Raw genomic sequence first — 14,075 nt, 5'->3', positions numbered from 1 at the left:
ATTCCAGTGACTGAGTGCTCGTACGGAGACTCTTTGCCTCGGACTGGCAAAGGTTTATGGACTCCTCCTGAGGAGAGTACGGCGCCTCTCACCACCTTTAGTAACTGCATCTTTCTCTGTCATTAATCTCTTTTTCTGTGCAAAGTATCTCCATGGAGCCTGCAACGCTCACCTGTGTATAAAAGACCGGATATGTCTCAAGTCATGTTTAAAACTGACTTTGTTTCATAAGTCTCCATAAAGAGAGAGACTGATTTTAAACACTGCACTGGTGATCTGTTGGACGTTCCTTGACCTGTAAATGTGTACACACAGTATCGGCACGTGATGTCGTGTATGGTTATATAAGCCTGTCTCATTACCACTGTGAGTCTGTGGTATAAGAATCTGGCACATTTCTGTGCTTTTTTTAAGTTTTGAGGTGAGATGTCTTGTTTGACAATGTTGAACAGCCCCATTTCCAAAAATGTTGGGATGTGGCATAAAATTTTAAATGAAAACTTAAAGCATGGACCTGCAAATCCTAGAGACAAATTCAAAATGCTGCATTTTCTTTTCTGAAATGTGTCCATTTTAACATTAAATATGTTGTCTTTATACATATGTATAAGAGAGAGTTTAAATGTGTAGCTTTTGCTTTTATTTTGTTTTATGCAGTGTTCGAACATTTTTGGAAAGTGGGATTGTGTAATAAAGCTGCAAAAATAGAACCACTCTGATTTCTGTGTTGTTTTATTATACATGAAGCTAAACACTAAAGAGGGCGTATGGAGTCCAGTTAAATGGCTTTTCGTGTTTGGCATTCACACAAATCACATTTAAATTCTAGAAAAAAATATTGCTTGACTCCTTTTTAATGTTTCTGCTAACACTTGAAACGAACGTGCATCAAAATTCAGTCATTCAACATTTTGCAATGTTGAATGACTCAAAATCTTTTTCTTTTTTTTTTTTTTTTAAGTAGAGGGAAGTTAAAACTTTTATCTTTGCGTTGTGTTGCCACGCTGACAGCTGAAACAGGCTCCAATGCTCCAGAGGTTGGATAAATGTGTGTGTATATCATGACACACTACGATTATTCAAAAATATCTTGAGCCTGTAAAAGTTCATTAATTTGAAGGGGACCTATGTTTCCTTATTTCCTGTCATAAACATGCTGTTACGGTGGTGGATGCTCATATTAAGCATGTCCAAAATGTTCAGTAATGAGGTCAGTGTATGTACGAGTAATGGCTGTAAATCAAAAGCTGAGACTTAAGAGTTTAGACTGCTCTTAACACAAAGGTTCTTTTTTCCTACTCCTGGCTCTGTATGATGTCAGGGAGAGTGGATACCCTAATACGTTCATCTCAGCTTCAGAGCTCCAACCACTTGCTGTTCAAACCTTTAACTTGCAAAGGGCAGCCAAGGAAACTGGCTTAAATGGAGAGAAGCTGAAATGCATCATTTCAGACAAGCAGGTGAATTTGGAGGGAAGGGAGGGGGTCTGTAACAATCCTCTATTGGAGCTGGAAATCTGAATAATTAGGTTTGATCGTAGCAGCATAAGGGCTGCAACGACATTTTGACATTTATTTTAAAAAGCAAATGCATAATGTGATAAATTTGTGTCTTACATGGGACACAGAGGCATCCCCCCCCCCCGCCGGCTCATAAGAGGCGATTGTTCTCTCGAACAGTCAAAAACAGTTGAGAGTCCTGAGGGTGTTTTTCAGGGTCCCCTGGGGATCTGTTTCAGCACCATATGCTCTCTTCTGCTGTTGAACCTCTCTCACACCAACTGTTGCACTGCACTGACCTTTAACCTCAGAATTCACAAGCGTAGTCGCAAACCCACAGCTGATGTATTTGGTCAGATAAGTCTTCCTCATGACTGATCGCCTTCCCTCCCCTCAATGTTGTCGGCCTGTCAGCATAAAATCCGACCACACATTCACGATGTGTAATATCTGAATGGTACATGGACTGGTTCTTTTTTTTCCAACTGTAATTCAGGACTCAAAGGTGCTTTATGCAACTTTCCTCTTACACCCACTCACACCTGTTCATGCAAGAACTTTTTCTTTCTTTTTTTCCCTGTACAAGTGCTTCCAATATTCACACACATTCATACTCTGATGGATGCATTGGAGAGAAACCTAGGGTTAGTATCTTGCCCAAGGACAAAGTCTTAAGACTCAGCTTTTGATTCACGGTTGTTAATTGTATGTACACTGATCTCATTACTGGAAATATCTGACTAAAAATGTACATTTCCTATGATGCTGTGAGTTTGCATCAGGTACGTTTTGGTTAAATGAAAGCTTTGGGGATTTCTGTGGAGTCCTGTGGTAGACAGAATGGGTGTGTGGGTGTAATTGAATGTGTCTAAATACCTTTGATAACATCTTAAAGGTGTGTTTGGGTAAGAAGCATACATTTATGGACTTAACTGTCTGAAACCAGATATGACTGGCTAACAGTCCTACATTAGACAGGCACTGGATTTATCATAACATCCCAGGTTTTGAGCTATTAAACATAAGTCACAAGCACAGAAACATTTTCTGTATATTGACTATCTTAAAGCCATTTTTGTGCTAGCTAGCTGATGAAACGGCCTGCTCCAAATTTTCCTTATTTTAAAAATTATTTGACCTCCCTCATCATGTTTTCGTTGAATCTGTTAGTTCACACAAAATAATACTGAGAGGAACAGAAATACCAGACAAAGGGGAGTGAAACTAGCACAAGTGTAGTTGTCTGAGTTTGATTCTAGTGTGATTCATTTGTTTCATTTCAACCTTTAGATCATAACATTGTTAGATCATTTTCCTGTTCCACACCTCCTCTTTCAGAGTTAGGAGGCTTTAGGGTTAGACTATGGCATTTGCAACGACTGGGGAAAGGAGTGCACTATGTCAAAAGATGTCCTCACACAGATATCCCTGCAAGTGTATATGTGTGTGTGCTGTGCCCTGGTGAAGAATCTCAGCATGCACTTGGACCATTTTAGTACCCCCCCCCCCCCCCAAACCTCCACATACTTTGACGCTCCGCTGTCAAACAGTGGCTCAAAGCTTTGATCAGCTCCTCTTCGCATATGTTTCCTCCGACGCTCACACCCAGAGCCTCCAAGCCCCCATACTCCACCGGGGGTTGATAATTGGCCTGCCTCCTCCTCCAGTAATCCAGGATCATCAGACAGTGAACAACGTGCCCAACGTGCGGTTCCCCCACCTAGGTTATTAGCTGTAACCTAATGGTTGTGAAATATGACATGTTATTTACTTTTACGAGTAGAAACAGGTGCAAGTATCTTTATGGGTCTGCGTAAGTATACCTACACTATAATCATTCCAGTCGAAAATATCTTTATAGAAGTCTTGTGTTATATTTGTTTATAATTTCCGCTGCCCTTTCGGCCAGATCACTCGTTAAAAAAAGGCATTTTAATGTCAACGAGACTTTTTAGCAGTATAAATAAAGGATATATAAACATCACTTTGCCAAAAATGGATTTCAGCTGATTGTGGCTCAGAATGACTTGTTGTTGGTGTGATGACAGATATGTTTGACAGATTATGCGCCAGCAAGTCATTTATAGCTGTTTAAATGGGGGAAATCTTTTTTTTTTTTTTTTTGGCAAATACCGGAAATCACTTTCTGGCACAACACCCGACTCTTACTGCATGCGATTATAGGAGGGATGAGGGGAGTTGCCCCTTTGTGAGGACCTCCGACGGTGCGTCTGGGTGACTGGTCCAGACAGGATCTAACACGCATTTGTTAACACGGTCATTGTGACAGAGGTGAGAGCGAAGACACTTTCGGAGAGGTGCGACTGCTTTACGCGCGCGCATGCACGCACTGTATGAATCAATGAAAGTTTAAGTGAAGGACATACTTTTCCTTTTGAATGCACTGGGCTACTTATTCAAGTGTTTGGGTTGCTGTTGTTTTCAGAAACGGTTTGCTTTATCAGTATTTTCAGACACAAACACGTTGACCCAGTTTCTCTCTTCTATTCCAAAGCTGGAGTCACGTCAGACAAAGAAGTTTTCAGTTATTTTATTTAGAAAAATTCAGACATTTTATTCGCAAGACATTTCTAAACAGCTTTACAACATAAAATGGTCATTCTTAAAGGAACTACTGGTCCGATAAACTAAAGGAACCTCTGAAATGCAATAGAAATATTTATATTAATTGGGGCATCGCCCGACTTCTCAGTTTCTAGAAAGAGCTTTTCTCCTTGTACAAATCCTATTTACACTGAAGTATAGACCAAACAAGAGGGAGAGTCCTGCACTGTTGCCTTTTCTGTGCTTTGTTGGGTGTTGAGAGGGATTGCTTTTTGTTTCTCCAGGTGTAAAGACAAGTCACAAGAGGACTCAAAGCCAGGGTGTTACTACTGAAAAGAACAGGAGGGCTATTTTTCTGAGCCTCCAGCTGAAAGCGTAGCAGAGTGTAGCAGATCCCTCTGATGGCATAAAGGAGAATCCACTTTTAATTTGAAATATATATAAATGTCCAAAGTACTCCAGGAAGGACTTCTGATGAAATGTTCTCTTACATTTTCTGATTCCAAACATTTCCCAGAATTGGGGGAAATCTCTGTAAACTTGTATTCAGTAGTGACTGTGAAGAAAATCCATCTGCACGCCGGTATTCAGAATCACTGCAGAGTGATCAGCTGAGGCTTTTGTTGGTGCCTAAATTGGTCTCAAGAGAACAGACTTTAATTATTGGACATCAGTGCCATGAGTTCAGGAGGCCTAAGAAAAAAAATCCATGCATGTAGTCAGCCTTCTTAACCGGTCTTATAGGAGGCCAAAACTGGTACAGCCACAAAATCCTCTTGTATTGTAGGGTGGAATTTTCTCTTTCAGTGGGACGTGCTGTGTCACACCATAAAAATGAAAGCCCATAATCCCCCTTTCAACACATCCCAACTGTATTCCATCCAAACTCCCACCACTACTCTACCAAGGTCTCCACATAGACCAGGGGTAGGTCATGGTGGGCATACTGGGAGGCTCCCTGTTCTCCATGCCCTCTGTAGAGCTCTGGTTGTGATCACTGTCAGTCTCATCCAGGTCAGAGCACAAGTCTTCACTGGACATGGAGGAAGGGGCTGGGGAGAGGGCAGAAGATGACCCGCAGGAGAAACTCCGTTCACCAGGAGAAGTGAGAGAAGCGCAGAGTGCCTCGCTGCCTCCATGCCAAGTGCTGCTGCTGCTGCCCTCAGAAGTGTCCGTGATTAGATCCGTCAGCATGTCCTGCAGGTGGTCCTCATTCAGGGGCATGCACTCCAGGAGATGGTTGAGGAGCTCAGCCGCCACCGTCGCATCTATCCCAGGACAGCTGGACACAAACATGTGGACCTCGTGCATGCACTGGATGTAACCAGCTGCAAACCGCTCGTTGGCTTCTCGGTTTAGTGTCTCTGCCTCTGTGAGAGGAGAGACACGACTGCTCAGCATCCAAAGCATTGATAATACAAGACTGAAGAACTCCTACTTTATTGACTGCAGACACGTGACAGCTAAATGTTTCTCCTTCACTACACTACAATTACTTAACAGCTAAAAATGTTACTTTTCAGCCTTTTATGTGATAAAATATCACTTCCTCTTATAAGATAATTGCAAATTGCTCTAGCTCTATATATAAGCATGTTGATACAAACCTCCGATGGTGACCATTCTGCGGAAAAAGTGTTTTTTTCTTGTAAAATACTGTATAAGATATTTAGATGAGAGTTAATGGTATAAAACACACGGAAATTGTAATTTAAAAGACCCCACTGAGCTCTTGTTTGCTCATCACTGTTTATATTTTTAAATCAAGCATTTCCTGACTCTTCACATGCTCTTTTATTAGAGCAGGGTGAAAATGTACCCCTGTCTTGCAATAATAATGAGAGTAATTCTATCGATAATGCAATACTCAAGCGTTTTATTATTTGGCACTCTGGCGCTCAACAAAACAGATCTTTACTCTTTTATAGTTACACGGGCTGGATAAATTTGGGCACACCTTGTTTCCGGTTCTTCAGTATGTCCTCCACCTTTTTCACGGTCAGCTCCAGCACCTCTGCGTTCTCCATCTTGGAATGAAACTGAGGAAAGAAACCAGATGAGCACCACCAAGGCCACAGTTTACGCCTTCATTGTGGCGCAGAGCAAAAGTGAAACTCCAGTGCAGGAGCTGTGTGCGCTCCGTACTCACGTCTGTGTCTGCCAGCAAAGTCCGCAGCTCCTGCAAACTCTCGTTGATGCGAGCTCGCCTCTTCTTCTCCACCAGAGGTTTCCTAGTCTGCGGGAGCACAGAAAGAAAACACTTCAGTGACATGAGGAAAGAAGCACCATTCAAAGTCATAAGCGTCCACCTGTCCGCGGTTGGTGCGCAAAGGCAACCCAGCGTCATTCTTCTCTCACTAAAGCATGTAACTAACTTTGAATCATTGAGGGGTTCCTCTCAAACTAACCATCCCTGCCTCATAACTGTGCACACGCAGCGTTAAAGCGGCGTGACAAGTGCGTCACTGCCAAGTGTCTCTGGACAGTGCCTCCACCAGTCCCCCACCTTTCTATCCGCTTTCTGTATCCCGCAGTAGGACTCATCTTCATCTTTCACATCAAGTCCGAGGCCGTTTGGCCGAGCCGAGGGGGCCATGTTGGTTGGATCGCCGTTACTGTGGCTTCTCCCACCGCTGCTCGTACCTCCTGAGTGGTCCTCGAGGGGCAGCTGGCAAACGGAACCGGTTAGAGGCAGAAAAAAAATCGACAAACTCGTAGGCGAGGCGAGGCGCCCTCTGTTTATTGTGTAATCCTAGTCAGACGTGCTGCTGGCGCTGAGTGGCTGTTGTTAGTATTTATAGGGGCTTATTAACATGTGAATAGGGGCTGTGCTGCTCTCGCTGGGGAACAACAGAGCGCACACGGTCGGAGCCAATGAGCGCTCTCCCCCTTTGTCTGCGGTCAGCCCAGGTCTGCGCCCCGAGGAGCTGGACTGGCTTTAATCAGACAATTTTTTGGGTTAGGGGAACGAACGTTCGTTTTTTGTCCCCCTTTCAGTTAGTTTCAGTGAACTGCTCGCACTTATAATTCATCTGCACAAAACGAATCAGCACAGAGACACAGAGTACAGTGTTAGAATAGTGCTGTTTGTTTTTATTTTCGTTTTTGTTTGACTGTTCATATGTTAGAAGAAGCCTCAAATATATGTTTAACTCAAGACAAAAATGAAATTCTTCAGGCTGTCAAATATAAACCAGTCAGTTACTTATTCAAACCAGCCCAACCAAAATGATTGCAGCACGACGCTGCACCTACACCACATCGAGGCATTTAAACCCTGCCCCCGTCTCTTTTCTGCCCGACCTCTTTTCCTCTTTGCTGGCTTCTGTGTCCGAGCCTCAGCAGATTTACCCGTCTGTTTGGCGGATGTAACGCGATGCCTTCAGTTGGCAGCTGCTGCTGCTGGCGGCCCCTCGGCCAAAACTAAATCAGTTCGGGGAATTAAGGGCCCTTCTCCAAAGAAAGCGACAGGTGTTGGCCTGCGCCTCGTTTGTTCTCCCCGTTGTTGTTGTGACTTCTGATTTGTGCGCAACTGCATTCTCACATTGGCTGCTGTGCAACGTGGACGACTTTTTTTTCTCTCTCTTTTTTATGTGTGTTCAAACACACTGCAATATACACATTTGCACAACTGTGAATAAGTCAAAAGCTGTTCTCATAATACCAAGTTTGATGATTTAATTCGCCTGGAATTCGTTGGGGTGCTTTGCTGGTGAGCGTGCATATGGCGCATTGAGAGAATCCTCTGGCCTGGTTATTACATGTTTTGTTTACGTCATTTTTATTCAGATCACCCTCACAGCAGAGCAGAGTGGCTGGGTCAGCGTGCATCTGTGAAAGCTTCCAGGTAAATGCAGGGCTGCGTGCTAAGTTCGTGTTTTACGCGCTGTTTCCATAATTGCGCAGCAGCATTTCCGCTAAGACTGAAGCCCCGTGCCCCGAATGAATGAAGCCCTTCAGACCTTTGAAGTGAAGGGTTTTTTTTGGCACCTCGCCACCCCCAGATCTCTTGTTCCAGAGAGCTTTAATGGTGTGGACTGTGGAGAGAGCAGCTGTCTCGGCTCGCTTTTGTTGGCGAGCTCCGCCGAGGGACCAGGCGTCCCCCTTTCTGTCTCCCTCTCTCCCTCTCTCTTCAGGCCAGCCGCCTGGCTCCATGTGGCGGCCAATCACAGGGACTATAATAGCTGGGGAATGGGACACTCGCACGTTTGCACTTCTCAGAAGCTTATAATGAATTGCATCTTTATTAAAACGTGAATGTATGAGCCATCTCTGACACGTTTGTTTTGCTTCCAGATGGCAACCCCCCCCCCCCCCCCCCCCCCACACACACAACTCGTTTAGATCCTCACTGTATTTATCTGCTTCCCTTATTGTAATGTAGCGAACTCGGAGCGAAGCTAATCAAGCTTGGCGACATAGCGTGAAGCATAAATAAGCTTGTCCTCTCATCTCACATACGCACTATACAATGCTGGCATCATTTATAATTTCAATTGGGGTTGCCAGACAAACCTGCACACAAGTGATAAGTGTTGGTGGGTACTTATCTATATGTCATATCCTCCCAAATCATCAAATCATAAAGAAACAATCGTTATGACTGAGTTGTTTTCCACAAACATACAGAGTTCAGGTGTATCCGGATAAAGTCAAATGGAACAAATATGTCGAGCAGCTTCCTCCATCTCAGAATAATCCACAGACCTTCTGCAAAGAGGTTTCATTGGAAGCAGTTCTAATAAAGAAACATTAAAAATGACTCTCTTTTCACACTTTTTTTATTGCCATGACCTATTAGAAATGTCTTATATGAGGGGGTGGGGGGGATACCTCAGCAGAATTTGAGTTGCATACTGGAATCTGCTTTGCACAATTAGAGGTGAGACAGGAAACGGTTGTGTTATGATTTGGGTGCACTGACTGTAGTTATAGTCAGTGCAAATATATATATTAGGGTTGAGCAAAAGAAGCTCAGCTCTAATATATGTTACTCACAAAGTTGTTTTAGCTCATGTTAGCTCATGTTGTCTATTGGCATGCTGTATAAAATGTAAATAAAAACAGCATGCAATGATTTGCGAATCTCATAAACTCACATTTGATTCACAAAAGAATCTAAAAATCATATCCAATATTTAAACTGAGAAAATGTACAATTTTAAGAGAAAAAAAAAAGAAAAGCTTGTTTTCAATTTGATGCAACATTATGTAGAAATGTTGGGACGGAATCATGTTTACTACTGTGTAGCATCCCTCTGCTTTTAACAACAGTCTGTAAGCATCTGGGAACTGAGGAAAGGCAGCTGTGGGACTTTTGGGAGAGAAATATCTCATTCTTGTCCGATTCTAACTGCAGTCCAGGGTCTTATTTGTCATCATTTTTTCCCTTTTATCATGCTTCAAATGTCTGCTCATCCCCTTGACTTGCTGTTGTAATAAGTGCAGTTGCGGTTTAGCGTTCTCTTGCTGAAAAATGAACAGCCTATCAGGAAAAAGAGGGTATCTGGATGAGAGCATGTGTTGCTCTAAAATCTGTATATAACTTGAGATGTGCAAGTTTGTCATCCACCTAATGCACTTCCATACCATCAGAGATTTTGAACTGAAAACTGACAACAAGCTGGATGGTCCGTCTCCTCTTTAGTCCAGATGACACAAGAATTTGAGATTTTTATTTGTTTGATCACAGAACAGTTTTCTACTTTACCTCGGTGGATTTTAGATAAACCTTGGCTCAGAGAAGATGGCAGAGTTTTCTGATCATGATCAGGAATGGCTTCTCTTTTGCACCATAGAGCTTTAACCTGAATTTGTGGATGGCACTGTGAATTTTACTCATAGATAGTAATTCCTGGAAGTTTTCTAAGGCCCTTGCACTTATTTCCATGATTTAATGCTATGCTTTATGAGGGCCTGAAGATCCAGTATTGATTTTGGGCCTTGTCTAATGCGCACATTTCTACACATTCTCTTCATGACATGATGTAGATGTAGATCATTACATATTTGAAATGATTGCAATTTTATATTCAAGAACTCTGAAAATGTTCCCCGATATGCAGAGGCAGTTTTTACAGATTGGTGGAACTCTGCCTCTCAAAGATGCTCTTTTTCTACCCAGTCATGTTACTGGCCCGCTAACCTAATGATTTCACATGTTTTTCCAGCTCTTTAGTGTTAGTGCCACTTACTTTTCTTTTTTACTTTACCCTTTTTTTAAAGATGACTGTCATAAAGTTCAAAACAAGTTAATATTTGTCGATAAAATTTCTCTGTTTAAGCATTTGATATATTTTCTAAGCTCTATTGTGAATAAGATTAGGGGGCAGATCACTGCATTCTATTTTTATTTACATTTTATGCAGCATGCCAGATTTTATGATATCCGGTTTGTAGATTTGTTGGTCCCAGGGTGTTCATGTTAGACATATTAGCTTACTGGGGTAGTGGAAATGAAATTTTGACATCTGTTCTCACCCCTTTATGAAAAGTCCAAATATTAGCTGCTTCTCTGTTCTGCTTAATCAGCTAAACTACAACTGAGCATAAGGATATGAGTCTATGTAGTACTTAAGTGTTTTCTTTCTGACTTTGACACGTTTCGATTAGGCAGTTGAGTTTAGCACTTATTTGACTTGTTTCATGTCCATTACATGACAATAGTCCATCCATGAATCCATTTTCCTAGTTTATCGCATCCAGGGCCACAAGAGGGCTGGAACCTGTCACAGTCGAATGCTGTATAATCCCTAAAAATCTTAATCCATATTACTGTAACATCATATTACAATAAACACTTGTAGGCCTCTTAGACCTTAAAGTACTCCTGTCAAGATCCAACAGAAAAGAGCACCTGCAAAGATCATACAATCTGAGTGAGTGCAAAATAAGTTTTATTATTAATAATGTTTAGGTTAATAGTACAGCAAAGGAGGAATCTATGCAAAGGCCAAGCAGGTGGTCTAAGAAGCAAAGTCATGTCTTATAATAACAATAAATAAAGCTGTTAATACAATAAATACACGAAAGATTAATAAGAGCCTTCTATAATGCAGGCTACAAGAGGTCAACTTCTGAAGGGAAGTACTGAGAAAAGGTCTGTATAGAATCATTATAGCACACCTACAATAATAATCACTGGAACAAAAACCGCCCCACATGTTTGTCTTCTGAGCAGCATATCTATAAGATACATAACAAAGGATGGTCTAACGGAATGGACAACCAAGATCATCAATCCAGCAGTTCACCAGGGCCTCCACATCTCAAGTGTCCCCAGGTGGGAACTGTGGAGTGCTGGCCTTTCCTGAGGTCCAGCCTCTCTCTGGAACTGCTCTACTCTGAGGGGGGACCCTGGGACGACTTGGGTGGCTGGAAGAGCAGCATCGAGTCTGGGTGTGGGCAGGGTGAGGGGGTGCTCATCGGTGGACCTAGGCAGAGACTTGAGGAGGTGGTTGAGAAGACGGGAGCCCAGAGTTTTGTCCATCCAATCACAAGTCAGGAGCATGTTGTGAACCTCGTGCATGCACTGGATGTAGCCCGTGCTGTATCTCTGCTGGGCCTCAAGGCCTAACGTGGGGTCTGAATGAAGAGAGAAAAAGATACATGTGTCACAGCGAACCCCGGTGGTAACAGGAAACAGCACAACCAGTATAACCGGTTGGCTGCAATGACATTTCCATCCATGGCTCAGCACCTCAGACAGCCATCATTTTCTAATTTTTCCACTTTCGCCCATCCAGCAGCTCCACATACCACGTTGCTCTAACCACCACCCAGTGAAAACATTGTCAGACCTCCAACATATGCCATGATATGTGCTGATGCTGCCCCCTGCTGCCTAATGCCAAATGGGTCAGTGGATTTTCATTCTCACGCGTTATCGGTTTATTACGCCTAACCAAATTAAAAAAAACGGAGATATAAATCTATTTTATTACGATGAATAACAGCAGTAACAAAGCTCGTAATATCGTAATCAATCAAGTGCCCGGCTCCTTACCGTTAACTTTGTTGTTCTGGATGTTCTGCAGATGTTTCACCGTCATCTCCAAAATATCCGCTTTCTCCAGTTTGGATTGCTGTCGAGAGAGGAGAAACCTCAGTTATTATTGAGCCCTCGCTGTTTGCTCAGAGGAGACACGTAAGGACAATACTCACGTCCAGCCTGAACGCTCCGATCACGGTTTCTTTGAGCTGATCCAAACAGTTGTTTATCCTCTCCCGCCGCTTTCTCTCAATGAGCGGCTTTCTGAGCTGTAAAAAAGTAACCAAATCAGGTAAGAGCAGCAAAAACAAGATGGAGAGGCACTATGCTGGATTCATTTAAAAAAATTGGTCAAAAAGAAACCCGGCTTCAGTATGTCCAGTACCTTTCTTTCCTCCTTTGCGCTAGGATGTTTCCCCAGGTTGTGCGCCATGGATGAAGCAGTCATGTTTTAACCTGTGGTGTGTGATGGTGTGTGTATGTGTATATGTGTGTGTTTGTGTGCGCGCTTTTTTGTCCCTTCTCCTCTGAATCTCAGTTCGTCTCTAGGGTCCTCGGCGCGGCGCGACCCTCTTATTTATAGGGCGCAATTAGCATGTGAATGCGCCAACTCTTTGGCTGCGGGATTTTCCCACACACGGGGTCCCATCAGTCAAGACTGACAGGTCACTGGCTCCATTGAATAACTGAGAGACCCGGCCTAGAAAAAAAAAAAAAAAGCTCACAAGCGACAGATGTCCAGCCTGAAACCATTGCGCTACACCCCCCTTCCCCCCTCTTCACCCGACAACAACACCAAAAAACTGCAGTTTCCTCTTCTCCCAGGCATGAACAAGAGTGTGCAATTACCGTGCTTTACTCCCGGGACCCCCACGTCTATTCTATTCAAGGGCAACATTACACCTGCAAAAAAAGACCAAACCTATTTCCTCAGAGCTCACGGGACGACACAAAAAGGCTGACAAATCACCTGAGAATATATTTCTGTCACCTGTTATAGTTCATAATCATATCCTTTAAAACCCCTGAATTACTTTAACAGAAGCTGGTTGCACTGGGAGAGGTTGTACCTTCGTGGAAGCGCAGAAGAGGGGGGGGGGGGGGGACACGCTGTGTATTTAGCCTGCTTTGATCACATTCGGTGTTTTTAAAATGTGAGACATCTGCTGTTAACTGTTTACGAGCAGATGTCAGATTGACCAGATACCCCCTCCCCCTTCAACCCTCTCTCGCTCCCTCCCCGTCCTCCTACCTTTTGGGTCCCCTAAAGTGGGAGCCCTTGTTTCAGAGCCACGCGACTGCCAGGCGAATGCCGGGTCGTGGGAATCGAGGTCGGACAAAGAGCGCTATTCACCCAAACTTAATCAGCATGAAGTGAGTAATAACCTTCACACAGGGCCCGACCAGAGGAGGACGAGGAGGAGGCTCGGCCTTTGGCAAGTGACCAGTAGATAGCCGGTGACGAGGCCAGGTGTAACACATAGCAACCAATCCAAATACATCAATCCCTCAGAGAAGCGTTAAGTAGGCGTCTGTATTTTTAAAGGGAGTGGGTTTTTGAAGCCACTGTGGGGCTGTTGTCGCACTACTATAACAAAAGTGTTTGTAATAGAGTTTTGATTTTACTGATCCATCTTTTTCCAGTGTTCAGTGGCAGACAGTGGCAAAAACAAAGACAAAATAGGCCCCGAAACAGCTCATGAGCTACAGAGAGAGACAAGTCAGAGTATCTTAGAAACTGCTGATCTACTAGGATTTCCTCGTACATCCATCTCTACAGTTTGCAGAGAAAAGGGGAAAAAGTTTTCTGAAAAAAGAAAACTTTCAGTGAGTTGCAGTTCTCTCTGAGAAAATTATTTTTTGATGCCAGAGGTCAGAGGAAAATGGCCAGATAGCTTTGAGTAGTACCAAGGCAACATTAACTCCAATAACCAGTTGTTTAAAAAATTATGTGAAAGTGAATCTCTGAATCTCTGAGATCTCAATCCACTAGTGCACCTCTGGGTTGTAGTGGAATGGAA

General features: G+C 43.2%; 2 protein-coding genes across 2 annotated transcripts; both read right to left on the bottom strand.

Moving 5' to 3' along the window:
- Positions 1-4,035: 4,035 nt before the first annotated feature.
- Positions 4,036-6,980, bottom strand: her13 (hairy-related 13). Its single transcript, XM_026192340.2, has 4 exons — positions 6,571-6,980; positions 6,214-6,300; positions 6,022-6,103; positions 4,036-5,434 (listed from the first exon to the last, which is right to left on the bottom strand). Exons 1-4 carry the CDS (start codon positions 6,658-6,660, stop codon positions 4,965-4,967), a joined length of 729 nt encoding a protein of 242 aa, XP_026048125.1. The 5' UTR covers positions 6,661-6,980; the 3' UTR covers positions 4,036-4,964.
- A 3,963-nt stretch (positions 6,981-10,943) lies between these two features.
- Positions 10,944-12,708, bottom strand: her8.2 (hairy-related 8.2). The gene is made up of 4 exons (XM_026192527.2): positions 12,440-12,708; positions 12,228-12,323; positions 12,070-12,148; positions 10,944-11,648 (listed from the first exon to the last, which is right to left on the bottom strand). Exons 1-4 carry the CDS (start codon positions 12,500-12,502, stop codon positions 11,314-11,316), a joined length of 573 nt encoding a protein of 190 aa, XP_026048312.1. The 5' UTR covers positions 12,503-12,708; the 3' UTR covers positions 10,944-11,313.
- Between the last annotated feature and the right edge of the window lie 1,367 nt (positions 12,709-14,075).

Source organism: Astatotilapia calliptera, chromosome 14 (genome assembly GCF_964374335.1).
Source record: "Astatotilapia calliptera chromosome 14, fAstCal68.1, whole genome shotgun sequence".
Classification (NCBI taxonomy): Eukaryota; Metazoa; Chordata; class Actinopteri; order Cichliformes; family Cichlidae; genus Astatotilapia; species Astatotilapia calliptera.
Note: the sequence above shows the minus strand (reverse complement) of the source record. Positions and strands in the feature narration are given on the sequence as shown.

Bases quoted from the DNA above. Each gene is read 5' to 3' on its own strand.
- her13 (XM_026192340.2), bottom strand. From the start codon at position 6,660: ATGGCCCCCTCGGCTCGGCCAAACGGCCTCGGACTTGATGTGAAAGAT. The intron at 6,301-6,570 runs GTGGGGGACTGG...GTGCTCCCGCAG, and splicing joins TACAGAAAGCGGATAGAAAG to ACTAGGAAACCTCTGGTGGA. The intron at 6,104-6,213 runs GTGAGTACGGAG...TTCTTTCCTCAG, and splicing joins CTTTGCTGGCAGACACAGAC to TTTCATTCCAAGATGGAGAA.
- her8.2 (XM_026192527.2), bottom strand. From the start codon at position 12,502: ATGACTGCTTCATCCATGGCGCACAACCTGGGGAAACATCCTAGCGCA. The intron at 12,324-12,439 runs GTACTGGACATA...ACTTTTTTACAG, and splicing joins GCGCAAAGGAGGAAAGAAAG to CTCAGAAAGCCGCTCATTGA. The intron at 12,149-12,227 runs GTGAGTATTGTC...CTCTCTCGACAG, and splicing joins TCGGAGCGTTCAGGCTGGAC to CAATCCAAACTGGAGAAAGC.